Source organism: Dreissena polymorpha, chromosome 9 (genome assembly GCF_020536995.1).
Source record: "Dreissena polymorpha isolate Duluth1 chromosome 9, UMN_Dpol_1.0, whole genome shotgun sequence".
NCBI classification, from domain to species: domain Eukaryota; kingdom Metazoa; phylum Mollusca; class Bivalvia; order Myida; family Dreissenidae; genus Dreissena; species Dreissena polymorpha.
Window position 1 is genome coordinate 52047044 of NC_068363.1, and position 16320 is coordinate 52063363.

At 35.8% G+C, this 16320-nt stretch overlaps 1 protein-coding gene and 1 long non-coding RNA gene across 14 annotated transcripts in view; both read right to left on the reverse strand.

Annotated features, from left to right (window-relative positions):
• Positions 1 to 16320, reverse strand: part of LOC127844790 (FH1/FH2 domain-containing protein 3-like) — a 108578-nt gene that overhangs the window by 13260 nt on the left and 78998 nt on the right. For 10 of the 13 annotated variants that reach the window (XM_052375252.1, XM_052375253.1, XM_052375262.1 and 7 more), the window contains 8 exons: positions 14104 to 14259; positions 13261 to 13446; positions 11623 to 11634; positions 10553 to 10672; positions 7448 to 7609; positions 6716 to 6837; positions 4772 to 4846; positions 3745 to 3937 (listed from right to left, as the gene is read on the reverse strand). In XM_052375252.1, coding sequence (XP_052231212.1) covers positions 3745 to 3937; positions 4772 to 4846; positions 6716 to 6837; positions 7448 to 7609; positions 10553 to 10672; positions 11623 to 11634; positions 13261 to 13446; positions 14104 to 14259 — 1026 coding nt within the window. Of the gene's footprint in view, positions 1 to 2966; positions 3256 to 3744; positions 3938 to 4771; positions 4847 to 6715; positions 6838 to 7447; positions 7610 to 10552; positions 10673 to 11622; positions 11635 to 13202; positions 13447 to 14103; positions 14260 to 16320 lie in introns of those variants that run through there. The other 3 variants (XM_052375261.1, XM_052375251.1, XM_052375263.1) reach the window with 3 other exon arrangements.
• LOC127844823 (uncharacterized) lies at positions 8332 to 9088 on the reverse strand. The gene is made up of 2 exons (XR_008032902.1): positions 8558 to 9088; positions 8332 to 8412 (listed from the first exon to the last, which is right to left on the reverse strand). It is a non-coding gene; the product is annotated as an uncharacterized LOC127844823 (long non-coding RNA).

Consider the following 16320-nt stretch of genomic DNA (forward strand, 5'->3'; position numbering starts at 1 on the left):
TGTAAAACAAATGATCATTGCCGTTAACTAAGCATCATAACAGAATTTACTTACATTGAATAATACAGAATAATATCTTATAGATTGATTTAATTTCATATTGTTATTAAACCAAAGCAATGACTTTATCAATGCTAGTATAATTGTTTACTCATGCATCTCGATCATTCAGTAAATAAAGCTTGTCACGTGCCGTTGACGTCACGTCCTTACAAGTCTAAAAAGCAGATTCGCTGTCATAAACCGATAGTACGGTGTAATTATACCGTTCTAATTCAAAGTACTAATTAGCGGTCATTTAATTAGAGATAATTACTTTAAACATGTCAAAAACTCTGACATATTTTCTTTTGAAGATAACCCAAACTCTGACATATTTTCTTTTGAAGATACCCCCAAAATTATCCCCGGAAAACAAACCTTCTCAACATCTTATTATTTGTTTACTTGCAACGGGCCGTTTTTATACTATCAAAGGCAAATACCGCTATCAAACGCTTTAACCGCAAAATAGATGGACAAATGACTTGCTGTGTTTTTGATTTTCGCGACTCGAGACGACTGACGCGTGACCGTTGATTTCAGTTCAAACATGAATTTCGGAGTGGAATACAGTGGCCGTTGGCCGTTATGGACAGGTGGCCATTTAATTCAAGTGTAATATAGAGTGTTTTTCGTCAGGGGGATTCCAGACTGACCGTTGTCTGCAGGTGACCAGTAAATTCAGGTGGCCGTTAAGTCAGTTTCGACTGTACACATAAACATATAATATGACTGCAGCAATTCCTATGAATGTGTGCATTGAACAATGACATTTATATGATAATATCAGTATCAGTATCAGACCCATAACAACATATGACCGGCCTCATGCGAAAATGGGTCTTATGCATATGCAACCAGAAGATCTCAAGACCAGCCTGCAAATACGCGCAGTCTGTTCAGGATCAACCCTGTCCACTTATGAGATCAAGAAATCTTGCTTGACTTTAAAAACAGCGTAGATCCTGACCAGACTAAGCCATTGTGCATATGGCATCAAACCCATCTTAACCCTTTACCACTTAGATACTTATTTTGATGCACTAAAAGTATCTTTGAAAATTAAATTAAACTCTAAATGGTGGAGCCGCGGCAGATCCCCACGCCACAGCTTTTGCCCCAGGGGTCAGATCAAAATTCCAAATAGTGCACTGTGGCACATACGGTATGCTCATAGCTACCATGTGTTTAAGTTTCAAGGTTTTAGTGCTAATAGTGTAGAAGGAGATAGTGGCCAGTACGGACAGACCTGGGGATTATTAAAGACCTTTCTTACTAGATTCAAGTTTTAAAGGCTTCATTTCCAACCCTTAGATACTGATGAGTGGCAAACAGCATAAAACCTGAACAGACTGCCAGTTCATACTTGCAGGCTTTCTGGTTTTATACTGTTTGCACATAGCCATTTTCACTACACTTCTGAGTGGGAAAGGGTTAACGATGATGCGGCTCATATTAACCAAGTTGTATATGTACTAAAAATTAATATTAGCATGCAGATTATAAAAACAATTTAGCTATCCAAGTTGCCATTCATGTGAAGATAAAAGCCACATCGTGAAAGAAAAAAATGATTACATTTTATAATTTCCTCAAATCACTTCCATTAAACAATATATCGGGATGTAAAAAATGAACTCTTGCAATAAGCAAGACGATGAATAAATGTGTTAATTTTTTAAAATATAAATTAATTTAATCGGTTCTGTGTTACACAACCAAACCTGATGCTTCAGACATCACTTGCAGCAGAAGTTGCAGAATAAGTACCAGAATAATTGGCGTGTGACGCATCTTTGTGGACATGCAAATCACATTTCACAACATATATCTTCATCTGATTACAATATTTCAATTAAAAAAACTCAATTTTGACTAAAATACAAATTTAGACAGCACACTTTCATTTTAAGTCATTGAAAAATGTGACAAGCAAATAACAGATCTTCTCTTTATGTTAAAAATATTGTTCTCACATTGAATTTAACTTTAAATGCAAGAATTTGTAAAATTGGGTACACTTAAATTTGTATAATACTCATCTGCCAATAGTTCTATCAAAGCTTTTGCCAGGCATTTCGAGGGGAAAACCTGGTTTAGTAATCATCCTGAACCAGCCAGAGCAGTGGGTAATGACTGATCCAAATTTCTGATTAAAACACGTTTCTTTGAACAATAATTCCACTGTTAGTGGAAAGTGACATCCATTGTAAGAAAGACTGTGAGAATTGAATGGGCTGATCTGAGACATATGCAGGTAGAGTTTGCCCAGTTTTATCACAAAATAAAAGTGCTCAGTCTACCTTATGAGAGATTTGCATAAATTTGATATGTGGTTCATGACAATATACACCATAAATGTGTAATACATAATACAACAGGCAATCATACATTGCTATTCAGTTCCTACAAATAAAACAATGACAAAACATATTACTTACTCAAATGATCCATACAATTAGTTGCATCATGCGAACATGGGTCTTATGCCATATGCTGCCAGCAAAGCTCTAGAACAGCCTACGCATCAACATACTCTGGTCAGGAGCTTCCCTGTCAGCTAACGAGACCACAAACCCGTTCATTATTTTACTGCGAACAGGGTAATTTGGACCAGATTGTAGAGATGTGTTGATACCAAGGCTGTTCTTGAGCAAAGCTTGCCGCATATATATGTAATAACACCCATTATTGCCTGATGCGGCTCCAATGATATTTACATGTAGATTTGTCTAGCTTTTTACAGGCAACTTGGTGTGTGCCTTTATTATGTCTCATAAAGTTATTTAACATTGATTTTATTAATACAATCTTAAAATCATACAATTAATCATTACTTCTTTCAAATACTTAAAAACATCTTAATTCACTTAAACTAATTTACTAAATTTGTTTTTATAACTTGAAAAGAAGACTCAGCCTACCCTGTTATCTTGTTATACTAGAAAAATCTATATACATGTAACAAGAAAACATATTACAGCTCTGTTAAAAACTTCTCACTAAATGATGGTTAATAAGTACATTTTATTGATAAACAAATGAACACAAGGATAACTAAATGATGTACACAAGTCTAACTATATAATGTATTGTTTATTTATTAATGAATAAATGAGCATGATTGACTCCTCGCACAATTTGAGGTTGTTGCACTATTTTTTTACCACTTGCCTTTTTAATCTTATTATCAATATCATCTGGTAAGGAAAGCTGTGAAGTATAAGCAGTAAATATCTTCAATATTGCATCATTTTCTTTTATTTTTGTTTTAAGTTTTTACCAGCTTATTGTATCATTTTGTAATTTAGAAAATATATTTCGGCTTTGAAAAAAACATGTCAAATTTCTTGTTAATACTGCAATAAACTTAACAAAACTTTTTATTTTAGCATATATAAAGTCCAGAAAGAATGAAAAGGGAGAAAATTTAAGCATAGAAGCACGAACTGCAAACACAGACTTTGCGTGGGAAGTGGTTCAAGGAACAATATCAGTAATTTTCACAATACCAAAACAATTTCTAAGCATTGCAGTACATGTACCATGTATGATAATCAGTCTCCCGTCCCCAATTGTTCATGAAAATTACTACCATATTTTGCAGAATCAGAAAAACAACTTCCTTTTCCCATCATTCTTTGAACCATTTTTACAGCCACAAAAAAACAAAGCCAAAAACACAAGCCGTAAAAATCTTACATCAACAATCATCTTTCCGCGAGTCTTTTTGCGTTCCCTTTGATTGGCCTTCTTTTCCAAGAGTTGAAGGACTTTCTCGCGTGTGGTCCGGTACTCGAGCGCAAACTCGCTGACTATTTTACAGAAAGAGTTGATTTTCAGGTCCTTAGCCTGGTACACAGGTAAGCCCATGTAGAGGAGCAGCTTGTGATATCTGTAAGGACACATAGGAGAATCTCTAACCCTGGCTTAAACCTTTCACAATCAGATACACATTTTGGCGAGTTTTTAGTCCGGTTTTAGAAAATCAAATTAATTAAATATCTTTCTAACAATAGATTCAAGTGTTACTGATTGTCGGTAAACAGCATAAAACCTGAACAGACTGCGAGTTACTTGCTGGCTGTTCTGGTTTTATGCTCGTTGCATATATCCATTTTCATTTTGCTTCTTAGCAGTAAAGGGTTAATATTACCTGTTACTAACACAAGCAATTCTTAATTCTACCTGTCTCTAACTATATTTCTTACTGACAAAAATAGGGCACAATTTGTAACATCAAAGCTTCCAAAATTGTGAACCAAATAGTACTAAACAGTATTGTAATTGAGATAAGCAACAGTTTTTAGTATTGCAATTCAGTTGCTCAGAGCCTAGATTGTAAGTCATGAAACAGCAAGCCTAACCACTGTCAATTTCCCAAAAAAGAATGGTAACTTTGGAGAATGTTTGGATTTTCAATGTGTCAATCAATTTATTTGAGCCATGATCTGTGAAAAGGGGGTTTAATGCATGTGCGTAAAGTGTCCTCTCATATTAGCATGTGCAGTCCCCACAGGCTAATCAGGGACAACACTTTCCGCCTAAACTGGATTTTTGTGAAGTAGAGTCTTTCTTGAAATAAATAACGCAATAAAAGCGGAAATTGTTGTCCCTGATTAAACTGTGTAGACTGCACAGGCTAATCTGGAACGACACTACGCAAATTCATTAAACTCCTTTTTCCCAGAACACGGCCTATTTACTGACCATTGCCAGTACATATTACCTATTGATGACCCGTGTATGTACAATCTGAAGAATCATGATTCGTTCCGCCGCATCCTGTAGAAACTCGGACATTCTGTAATTGAGAAAACAGCAAAAAGGCCATGAAATTATTCATTTATAATTATATATTTTTTATACTATCTATACTTTCCCAATCACAAGTTCCATCTAAATTTTTCTTACCTGTTTGGTTAATTACTTAAAATTTCTCCTCAAATATTATAAGTGGTTCAACTTCTACCCAGAGAGTTTCCATATGTTATGCACAAGCTATAAAATTGTATTTTGAGAGGATGAAAAACATTTGATATGCACTCTGGGAGAACTGGGCTTAATACATGAGGGCATAGTAATCAGCCTGTAGAACTTTCCATTTAAAGGAAGTATTTACTAAACAAAAATAAAAACATCTATACAGTATGCAAACAAATTTAAGTTTTTCAGTGCAAGTTGATGAAATCATCAGTAAACATCTATATATAAACTAGATTTGCCACAAACATTACTAAAAATTCCATACCGCTTTGTTGGCAATTTTCAAGTGCAAATAACAAATGGACAAGTGTTGATAAAAAAGTGGGGTGCACATCTGCACTTCATGATCGAAAGATATTTTATTAATTGTTAAAGAAATTAGGAAGAAGTTCGCTTCACAAAGGTAAAAGGACCAACCAACATAACCAGCAGAGTGACATGAATATGACCAGAATTGTGCAAAAATGGGTCTTATGCCATATGCAGCCGGCATAGCTTCAGTATATAAATATTACATGGCTGACAGGGTGACAGTAAATTTGTCAACTTGAGGAAATACTGTCAACCGAGGCGAAGCCAAGGTTGACAGTATTTTTCCGAAAGTTGACAAATTTACTGTCACCCCGTCAGACATGTAATATTTATTTTATTATACCGAATAAACTATTCAAACATGAACAATTTATATGAACCATGAACAATTTTAATATTCAATAATTTCTGCAATGAACAACCATTAATATGTTGAGTGGTTCAGATTTACGGGCAGAGCAAAAAGAACTTCGCTTTATTCGGCACCGACCTAGTAATCAATTTATCCCATCAATTTTCTTAGTCGTCAATTATTTCTTTGAAAATATATTACAGAATCAGCTTTCCGTATTTTATTTTCATCACTTGATTACGCAATTTATGACGTACTTGTGTGACGTCATTTCGGTGACGAAACATTTTGGGACAATAATATGGACGTGGTGGCTTTTTTTTAACAGTAAAATATTTGTTTAAAGCATCGAACGAATCCAAAACGTATTTCGGATTGTGTGTTTGTTATGCATAACACCTTAAGAACAGACACTGGAAGTGTACATCGTTGTAACTTTATTGTTATTAGCATTGGATTAAAGTTGCCTTTGAGGTAAGCGTGTCGTTTATACTAAATTGATTTTCTTTTTGACTCCTGTCAAAGCTTAAATAATGGCATTAATCTATTCTACCGCAGAGTTTCAGCTGCAATCAATATTTTAATTATCCAAATACAACGGACACGCAAAACTGCGTACTGCGCATGCGCGAATGGGACAGTATAATTTTCGAACATTCCGCACGTGATTGCTAAGGCAGCGGGATACAGTATTTTTTTGTCAGTAAATTTTTTCCCGCTGGTGGCACGTGATTGCTATGGCAGCGGGATACAGTATATTTTGGACAGTAAATTTATTCCCGCTGGGTCTGACAGTATTTCTATGTCACAATGGCCTATGGGAGTTTAGCATTGTAAATAAAAGTGAGGTATAATAAACCAGCCTGCGCATCCACACAGTCTGATCATGAGCTATATTGTCAGCTAATGAGACCACACAACCTTGCTTAACTTTAAGTTGACACATAACCAATTTAGGCATTACACAGCTGGCATTATATCCAGTGCTGGCTAGTGCATAATTAGTCCTCAATCGCAACGTACTTGGACTTGAGTTGAGAGACGGTACTGCCATCATGTTTGATTATTGCACGAAGGTTGTCCCATGAGGCCTTGCAGTCCAGTTCAAGATGGTCCAGCTTGCGTTTCAACTCGTCCCAGTCCACCTGGCAACAAAAGTAGTGCAGTTTTAAGTTATTGATTTTGAATGTGTGCATTATTTATTTGTTTGGCAACAGTAATAAATATTTAATGTAAAGTCTCAACTTCTTGTGTATAAACATATCAATTTATTCAAGTATTCCTATGTTATAAATCAAAGGTGCCAAAACAAAATAAGATTTCAAAGGAAACGTTTTTCTCTAAAACTCAAAAATGTGTAACTTTCTATTTTTTGGTTATTCACTGTAGTAAAATGCAGCAACAATAAAAATAAACAAAACCAAGTTGTATGAGACCAGAAACATTAAATCAATATTCTAGACTACCATAAGATATCTGTTGTTAACCCTTTCGGACTCACAGGCTATATGCAAAAAGCATAAAACAAGAACTTGCAGTCTGTTCAGATATTATGCTGTTTGCTGCTCATCAGTATCTAAGGTTTGAAAAGAAGCCTTTTAAACTTGAATCCAGTAAGAAAGGTCTTTAAATTAAATTTAACTTTCTAAGGGACTACAAATGCGTGAAAATACGTATGTAAATGGTAAAGGGGTTAAATGGAGCTAAACCATTGTTACAAACACAGCAGAATTCAAATATTTTTTTATATCATACCCTTGAGCATCGTGTGAGTGTTCCAATCTCTGAGTACAGGTCAGTGCTCTCTGGGAACTGCTCCATGATGATCATACACAGATGATGCAGGATGGAGTGCTTGTGTACCGTGTCCTTCACCTCCGGAACCTTAGCAAGGTACTCTATACTAAAACCACGCACCTGAAAAAGAACAGGTTTGAGAATCGATATGGGAAAACAGGGCTTAATGCATGCACGTAAAGTGTTGTCTCTGATTAGCCTTTGCAGTCCGCGGATGATACTTTAAATACATTCAATGAATCCCTTTTTCCCGGAGTGAGGCTTATTTATAATGTTAGAATGAAATCAGCAAAACGGGGTGAAAAGATGTGTGGACAACAAGATGCGTTTGTGAAACACAATGTCCCCTATATGACGTTTGACCTTGAAGGATGACCTTGACCTTGACCCTTCACCACTCAAAATGTGCAGCTCCATGAGATACACATGCATTTCAAATATAAAATTGCTAGCTTCAATATTGCAGAAGTGACATTACATGAGCAATTTTAACCCATATATTTGACCTTGAAGGATGACCTTGACCTTGACCTTTCACCACTCAAAATGTGCAGCTCCATGAGATACACATGCATGCCAAATATCAAGTTGCTATCTTCAATATTGCAAAAGTATTCATAAAACAAGGGCTGTTTGTAAAACATGCATGCCCCCCATATGGGCTCTCCGTTGTAGTGACAGCCATTGTGTGAATATGTTTTTTGTCACTGTGACCTTGACCTTTGACCTAGTGACCTGAAAATCAATAGGGGTCATCTGCCAGTCATGATCAATGTACCTATGAAATTTCATGATCCTAGCCATAAGCGTTCTTGAGTTATCATCCGGACACCATTTTACTATTTCGGGTCACTGTGACCTTGACCTTTGACCTAGTGACCTGAAAATCAATAGGGGTCATCTGCGAGTCATGATCAATCTACCTATCAAGTTTCATGATCCTAGGAATAAGAGTTCTTCAGTTATCATCCGGAAACCATTTTACTATTTCTGGTCATCGTGACCTTGACCTTTGACCTAGTGACCTGAAAATCAATAGGGGTCATCTGCCAGTCATGATCAATCTACCTATCAAGTTTCATGATCCTAGGCCTAAGCGTTCTTGAGTTATCATCCGGAAACCATTTTACTATTTCGGGTCACTGTGACCTTGACCTTTGACCTAGTGACCTGAAAATCAATAGGGGTCATCTGCGAGTCATGATCAATCTACCTATCAAGTTTCATGATCCTAGGCCTAAGCGTTCTTGAGTTATCATCCGGAAACCATTTTACTATTTCGGGTCACTGTGACCTTGACCTTTGACCTAGTGACCTGAAAATCAAGAGGGGTCATCTGCGAGTCATGATCAATGTACCTATGAAGTTTCATGATCCTAGGCCTAAGTGTTCTTGAGTTATCATCCGGAAACCATTTTACTATTTCGGGTCACCGTGACCTTGACCTTTGACCTAGTGACCTCAAAATCAATAGGGGTCATCTGCGAGTCATGATCAATGTACCTATGAAGTTTCATGATCCTAGGCCCAAGCGTTCTTGAGTTATCGTCTGACAACCACCTGGTGGACGGACCGACAGACCGACAGACCGACTGACCGACCGACCGACAGACCAACATGAGCAAAGCAATATACCCCCTCTTCTTCGAAGGGGGGCATAATAAGCGATTTGGGCCACATATATTTGACCTCTGACCTTGAAGGATGACCTTGACCTTTCACCACTCAAATTGTGCAGCTCCATGAGATACACATGCATGCCAAATATCAAGTTGCTATCTTCAATATTTCAAAAGTATTCATAAAATAAGCAATTTGGGCCACATATATTTGACCTCTGACCTTGAAGGATGATCTTGACCTTGACCTTTAACCACTCAAAATGTGCAGCTCCATGAGATACACATGCATGCCAAATATCAAGTTGCTATCTTCAATATTGCAAAAGTATTCATAAAATGAGCGATTTTAGCCACATATATTTGACCTCTGACCTTGAAGGATGACCTTGACCTTGACCTTTCACCACTCAAAATGTGCAGCTCCATGAGATACACATGCATGCCGAATATCAAGTTGCTATATTCAATATAGCAAAAGTTATTGCAAAATGTTAAAGTTGGCGCAAACCAACCAACCAACAGACCAACCAACCAACAGACCAACCAACAGACCAACAGACAGGGCAAAAACAATATGTCCCCCACTACTATAGTGGGTGACATAAAAATAATGAGCAGAGAATGTAAACCCGGGATTAACATGTCAGATTGAATAATCATCAGATAAATGGGAGATGAATGTGTACAATTAAAAGCAAATGTAAACTAAGCACCTACAAAACCAGACTTATTATCTTAACTTTGAACAAAGAAGTGCTGATTTATTGATCAAGTGAGCATGTTACCCTTAAACACAACAATTGTGACTAATATAAATGATAAGGCAAGAATTTCACAGCCATGTGCCTTCAAACATTAAATATGGACATGGATGATGCAAGTGATTCTACAGAAGATTTCACAAGGGGAAGGAAGGACAATCTAGCTTTTGTAACATCCACACTTATCCCATCATTGGAGCAAGGAAGGACAATCTAGCTTTTGTAACATCCACACTTATCCCATCATTGGAGCAAGGAAGGACAATCTAGCTTTTGTAACATCCACACTTATCCCATCATTGGAGCAAGGAAGGACAATCTAGCTTTTGTAACATCCACACTTATCCCATCATTGGAGCAAGGAAGGACAATCTAGCTTTTGTAACATCCACACTTATCCCATCATTGGAGCCCCCTTCTGGGAAAATATGGCTTAATGAAAGTGCGTAAAGTGTCGTCCCTGATTAGCCTGTCCAGGCCAAATAGGCAAATCAGGGACGACACGTTACGCTTTAAAAGCATTTTTCATTTAATGTAAGACTCTTGTAACATAATGGAAAATCCAGTTTATGTGAAAAGTGTCATCCCTTATTAGACTTCACGGGCAAATCTGGGAGGAAACTTTTTTCACATGCATTAAACCCGGTTTTCCCAGAGCCCAACTCATTTCAGGGACCTACCGGTGTGCCGTTGAGGAAGTTGCCGACAGTGAGGATTGCCGACAGGATGTACTTGAATGTCTTGTTGCCATGGAGCTCGTCCATTCCTTTTTTCAGGTCCATCAAAGGCTCAGCAATTTCCTATAAATCATTAAGGGAGTTTGAATATTCATGTATTCAAGTAGGTAATTCTGTAAATACTGAACTGCAAAATATAAAAGCCCCATGATTTCTCTTTAAACGTAACTGATTTTGTCAACCTTCAAGTGCTAGGGAGACAACTGACAACATTTGAACTGTGGTGGAAAAATAAACAAAGGACAAATATATACAAATCCCCCCCCACCCCCAGAGAACTAAGTTGTAAAATTGTGTCAGTTTTTTTCATCAAAAAATGTGGGTACTGTTTGAGTATATATAATGTGTTTTTTTCAATAATTAGTAAAATACCATTCATAAATAACATTTCTTAGGTGTTCATTTTTTACTGCTTTATAATTTATGTTTCTCAAAAAGAAACATTCTTATTACACATTGCAATTGTGTGCCAAATTCAAACAAACAAAAACAGTCTTAAATCTACTAAGTGTTATAATTAAGACTTGCAAAAGAGTGTGCTGAACAATTAAGGTATACTGTAGTCATGGTCATGATCATGAAAATTAGTGATAAAAATATGAATAGTCAAATATGTTTCAACTGAAAGGGGAACCTCATGTATATTTTATCCCTGTGTGCTTAGGGTCAGAATTCGTTTGGGTTGTTTTGGGAAAATTTAAACAATGAACATTTTGTGCTTGTATACGGGAAAATCAGCGAGTATGTTGGTTATAGAGAATATATGTACATTGCTGAGGTGTTATATATACATAAAGGGATATGAAGAAGAATTTAACACACTTATTACAGTTTAAGTTCATGAGTAAAGCATTAAAGTTTATGCTTTAATAATTGTGTCTTAATAATGAAGAATAAGGACAGGAAATTATGAGATATGTAATCAAATATCAGAGATATTCTGCCTTTTTGCAATTATGATTACAACAAGCATGTACATTGACACTGCTTAATGGGTAACAGTAAATACTTACCTTCACTAAGGACTTTTCAAAAGTAAAACAAATAAACACATAATATGTATAAAGTTTACATTACTATAACAAAATCAAGCTTTATATTTAATACAACACATAAAATGTATACCAAGACTATTGCCAAGCAATATATGTCCCCTACCGGCTCCACCATTGTCAGATTTTTTTTTTTTAATTAATATTTGTTGCCATAGCAACCAGAATTTTTGACTTAGGAACAAAATGAAATGAACGCCCATATTGCCATCTATCTATGTTTTAAGTTTCATGAAAAAAATATGAAGAACTTTTAAAGTTATCGCAGGATCCAGAAAAGTGTGACGGACTCACAGACACACTGAGCGCAAACCATAAGTTCCCTCCCGTGAATCCGGTAGGAGACAATAATGATGGACAAAAGGCAGTTATGTAAAAACCCTCCACTAATAATGGACAAAATGCATAACTCTAAACCTCTGAAATAATGATGGATGAAAGCATTTCTGCAAACTCCTCAGCTTTTCTGCAGATTAGTTCAAAACAGCCTCAATAATTGCACAATAAAATTCATAAATTGATGAAAATCTCTGACAATGAAAGGAAAATCTCCAGTAACAAAACAAGCAACAATGCTGAAAACCACTTCATGGCAATAACATAATTTAAGTTTAAATGGCATTGCATAAGAAATGTGGAAAGTATTTTGCTCTGCACATTTGTATTATTTCATGATGACAACCACCAATCCAACCGAACTACAGTGACTGCATCTTACCCCCTCCAAAGTATTGTTTGTGGAGGAAGAACAAAACCTTGCCTTTAATAACTATTTATCAAGAAATGTACTTCATCATACCATTTTCGCTTAACTTAAAGTCATAATTGAAAAGCAAAAATCATCAATGACTTGTGACTATATTGAAGACAGTTTAAAACAAACAAACATATATGCTGTAATGTTGAAGGCAAATTCTGGATATCGAAAACCTAATGCTGCATTCAATAATAATTTATGGTTTATGTCCCCAGTGGAAGCCTGGTCAGTTTTTATTGGGACATTTGAATAAGTCTATGTCCAAAAGTAGGTCAATTTGAAGGTTAAAGTGAGGTCATGTGATGTGGGTGTGTTGAAAGTGTTCAAAGATAACATCAACAGGACACCTTACTTGTAATATTTTAACCCTTTAACACTTAGATACGTATTTTGACACAATTGTAGTACCGTAGAAAGTAACATTTAATTAAATACCTTTCTTACAAGATTCAAGTTTTAAAGGCTTCATTTTGCAACCCTTAGTTACTGATGAGAAGCAAACAGCATAAAACCTGAACAGACTGCGAGTTACTCGCAGGCTGTTCTGGTTTTATTCTGGTTGCAAAAACAATTTTCATTTTGCTTCTTATGGGAGAAAGGGTTAATTATCAATGACTTTTCTTTCCACATATCGACTCAATGCTCTCATAGTTCCACATACCGACTCAATGCTCTCATAGTTCCACATACAGACTCAATGCTCTCATAGTTCCACATACCGACTCAAAAGACAATGCTCTCATAGTTCCACATACCGACTCAATGCTCTCATAGTTCCACATACCGACTCAATGCTCTCATAGTTCCACATTCCGACTCAATGCTCTCATAGTTCCACATACCGACTCAATGCTCTCATAGTCGAGCTTGAAGAGCCACACGTTGAGGCGTGATGACAGCTCATTAATGGAGGACAGGGTGAGCAGGAACTGTTCTGCTGTGCCCAGGGGGACGTCAGGGTTGGCCAGCTGGGCCTCCAGGATTTTCGCTTTTTCCTCTTCTGATGGTATCATGGTGTTGAGGATTTTCTGTGTTTCAAGAATAAAAAGAAAGTTAAAACTGGTATACAAAAAAAGGAGAAAAGATTTATTTAAACAAACAGTCACGAAGACTTCAAAGTAAACCTTCAACTCCGTGTTCCCTTGAAATACTTACTAATGAAAACTAGTGTTACCTGTCATTCTTATCAAAATCAATTTTCATTGGAGAATATAAGCAGAATGACATACTATAATAATCACAGGGTTTGTAGTTGTGGTCTAAAACTGAGGGGTATGTAATCTTATCTTAAATTACTCTTACAATTTTCTACAGGACCTACAGTAATTGGATGCAACCCAGCCAATTGTTTACACTTTGCTAAAGTAAGAACCATTAGACTAACAAACAAAAACGTCTTTTCTACCAAGGTAGAAAATATAAGAATAATTTGCTATCTTAAATTTGTTTGCAGTGAGCAGCTCACACTTTACCGTCTCAACTCAGATATACACTTTGACAAGAAAGTACCACAAAAAATAAATTAAATTAAAAACATTTCTTACTAGTTTCAAGTTTTAAAGCCTTCATTTTTCAACAGGTTTCAAAGGTACAAATGAGAAGCAGAGTGACCCCATGCTGTTTGGGTTTTATGCTGGTTGCATATCTTCCTAGCGGGAAAGGGTTTGTGACAGGTAGTTACTCACCTCTATGCCTTCCTTGTTCATGATGGAGTTGTCCATTTTCAAGATGGCCGTCTTGATGGTCCGTGGTGGAGGGAGAACGGTCAGACCAATGTTGATGGCGTTGGAGCGTTTCGGGTCCAACACTGTGATCTCCTTCTTAGCCCCTGCCTCTTGGCGCTACAAACATAGAAACATCTCATAGCACATGCCATCATTTGTAAGTGATAACACAATTTGTCTTTTAATTCTGGGCAGATATTCCATGGATAAGTTGTATACTATTGAATGTATTCTTTAATACTTAAAACAAAAAACGCCCCAGTCTTATAAACATGTGCACACCATACTCCAACAGCTGACAAACAATGTGTCTTTCATCAATACAATATAATAAGTGTACAGTAACATATTTTTTTTAACAATAACAACATAACCCAAATAAAACTCACACACACAATTTAACCATGGGTAAAGTTGCTCAAAACAAACGGTATTTACCAACTATTTCTTATACGTGAAATCCCAGCAAGTTATATGAAGCAAGTTGTGTTATTTAAAAAAATTGCAATTAAAGTTAAATTTAATTTAAGACTTTTCTTACTAGATTCAAGTTTTTAAGGCTTCACCTCCAAACCTTAGATAGTGATGAGCAGCAAACAGCAATTGAGTTACTCACAGGCTGTTCTGGTTTTATGATGTTTGCACATAGTCATTTTCCAGTTGCTTCCACGTGAGAAAGGGTTATTTTAAGGCACTTGTTACCTTGATAGACTTTTCTCAAACCCGCGTTAATAGTATGTTCTTAGAATAAAAGCATAAGGGTTTTGAGCAACTTTACCCGAGACCCTGCGCCTCTACAGTTTAATAAATATTGCAATAACAAAGCCTTAGATAAAACATTTCTTAGAAACTCAATAAACACTGCGTTATTGAGATAAAAACTTATGTTATTGAGATATAAACTTACGCACAAAATGACGCATAACAAGTAATGTACTTATCAAATGAAAAGTCTTCAAAAAATATTTAATTCTATACAATATCATATACAGTCACAAAATGTTTTTCGCAAAATAATTTACATAACTTAATAATATATTTCATTTCCTAACATAATGCCCCGCTGAGAGCAAGGAATTGCGTTTTCATTTCAGAGAGCAAAGAAAGCTAGAAAGCTTTTAACCCAAGCTATAGTGATCACAGAGACCCAAATCTCAAAATAACCGAAGTTCTCAATTTTCTGTCAAAGATTTACTATGGAATCACTGATTTTCCTGGAAGTACAATCAATAAATGCATATTCTGTTGGCTACAAAATGTATGTTGCGCAAATTTGAAACAATGACAATATGTCTGCACTCAAAATAGCTCGAAATTGGTACCTGAGAAAATTTAAGTGATTCCACAGAAGTTGTAAACTAATTAAAACTGAGATAAATGTAACAAAATTGTCCTTTTATAAGAGTAATTTTTATTGGACAACAGAAATGTCACTCTGTTTGAAGCATTCAAATGGGATAATATGACTGTCTTTTCTTACTTCAATTTTCATAAGACACAATAAATATCTGGCATTGTTACACTAGGTACTAACATATATTAATATTTACTGAAAAAGGAGAAGACTGGTAGTAAATAGAGTTGGTGAGAAACAACAAGCATTCAAAAGCATTCAACAAGCATTCAACAAGCATAATGTCAATGCAAAACCAACAACAAATAGCTGCCACAACACAATTCAGCATACAGTCTCATTATCTTGTAAATCAAGCTACAAACAATACAAAGTCCCAGAGTCAAGTTAATTACAATCAACACTTTGTTTCACTGCTGAAAGGTACATTATACAGAGCCAGTAATGGACATTTTAGGCTGTCTTAAAAACAAAGCTCTATTAAAAATACATAACCAAAAACATGTAATATACTTATTACTTAATAATTAACCGTTTTAAAAGCAACTATGACACTACTTGACATTACTTTGTATTGTCAATTCTTCTTGTGTTTAGGCAATGAAACTGAGATAATGATGCATAATTTGTATACAAAGACAAAGAAGCCAATGACCCAACATTTCAAACAAAACAAAATTAAGTTAGCAACATTCATCAAAACATGCAAGGTAAGAAGTATAACTGCTTAAACAAAGGTATCAGTAAATCTATAAAAGGTTCTGTTTGGATGGTAACATCAGCAGTACTGATATGTCAAAGTTGTTGGCTTAAGTTTACATCAG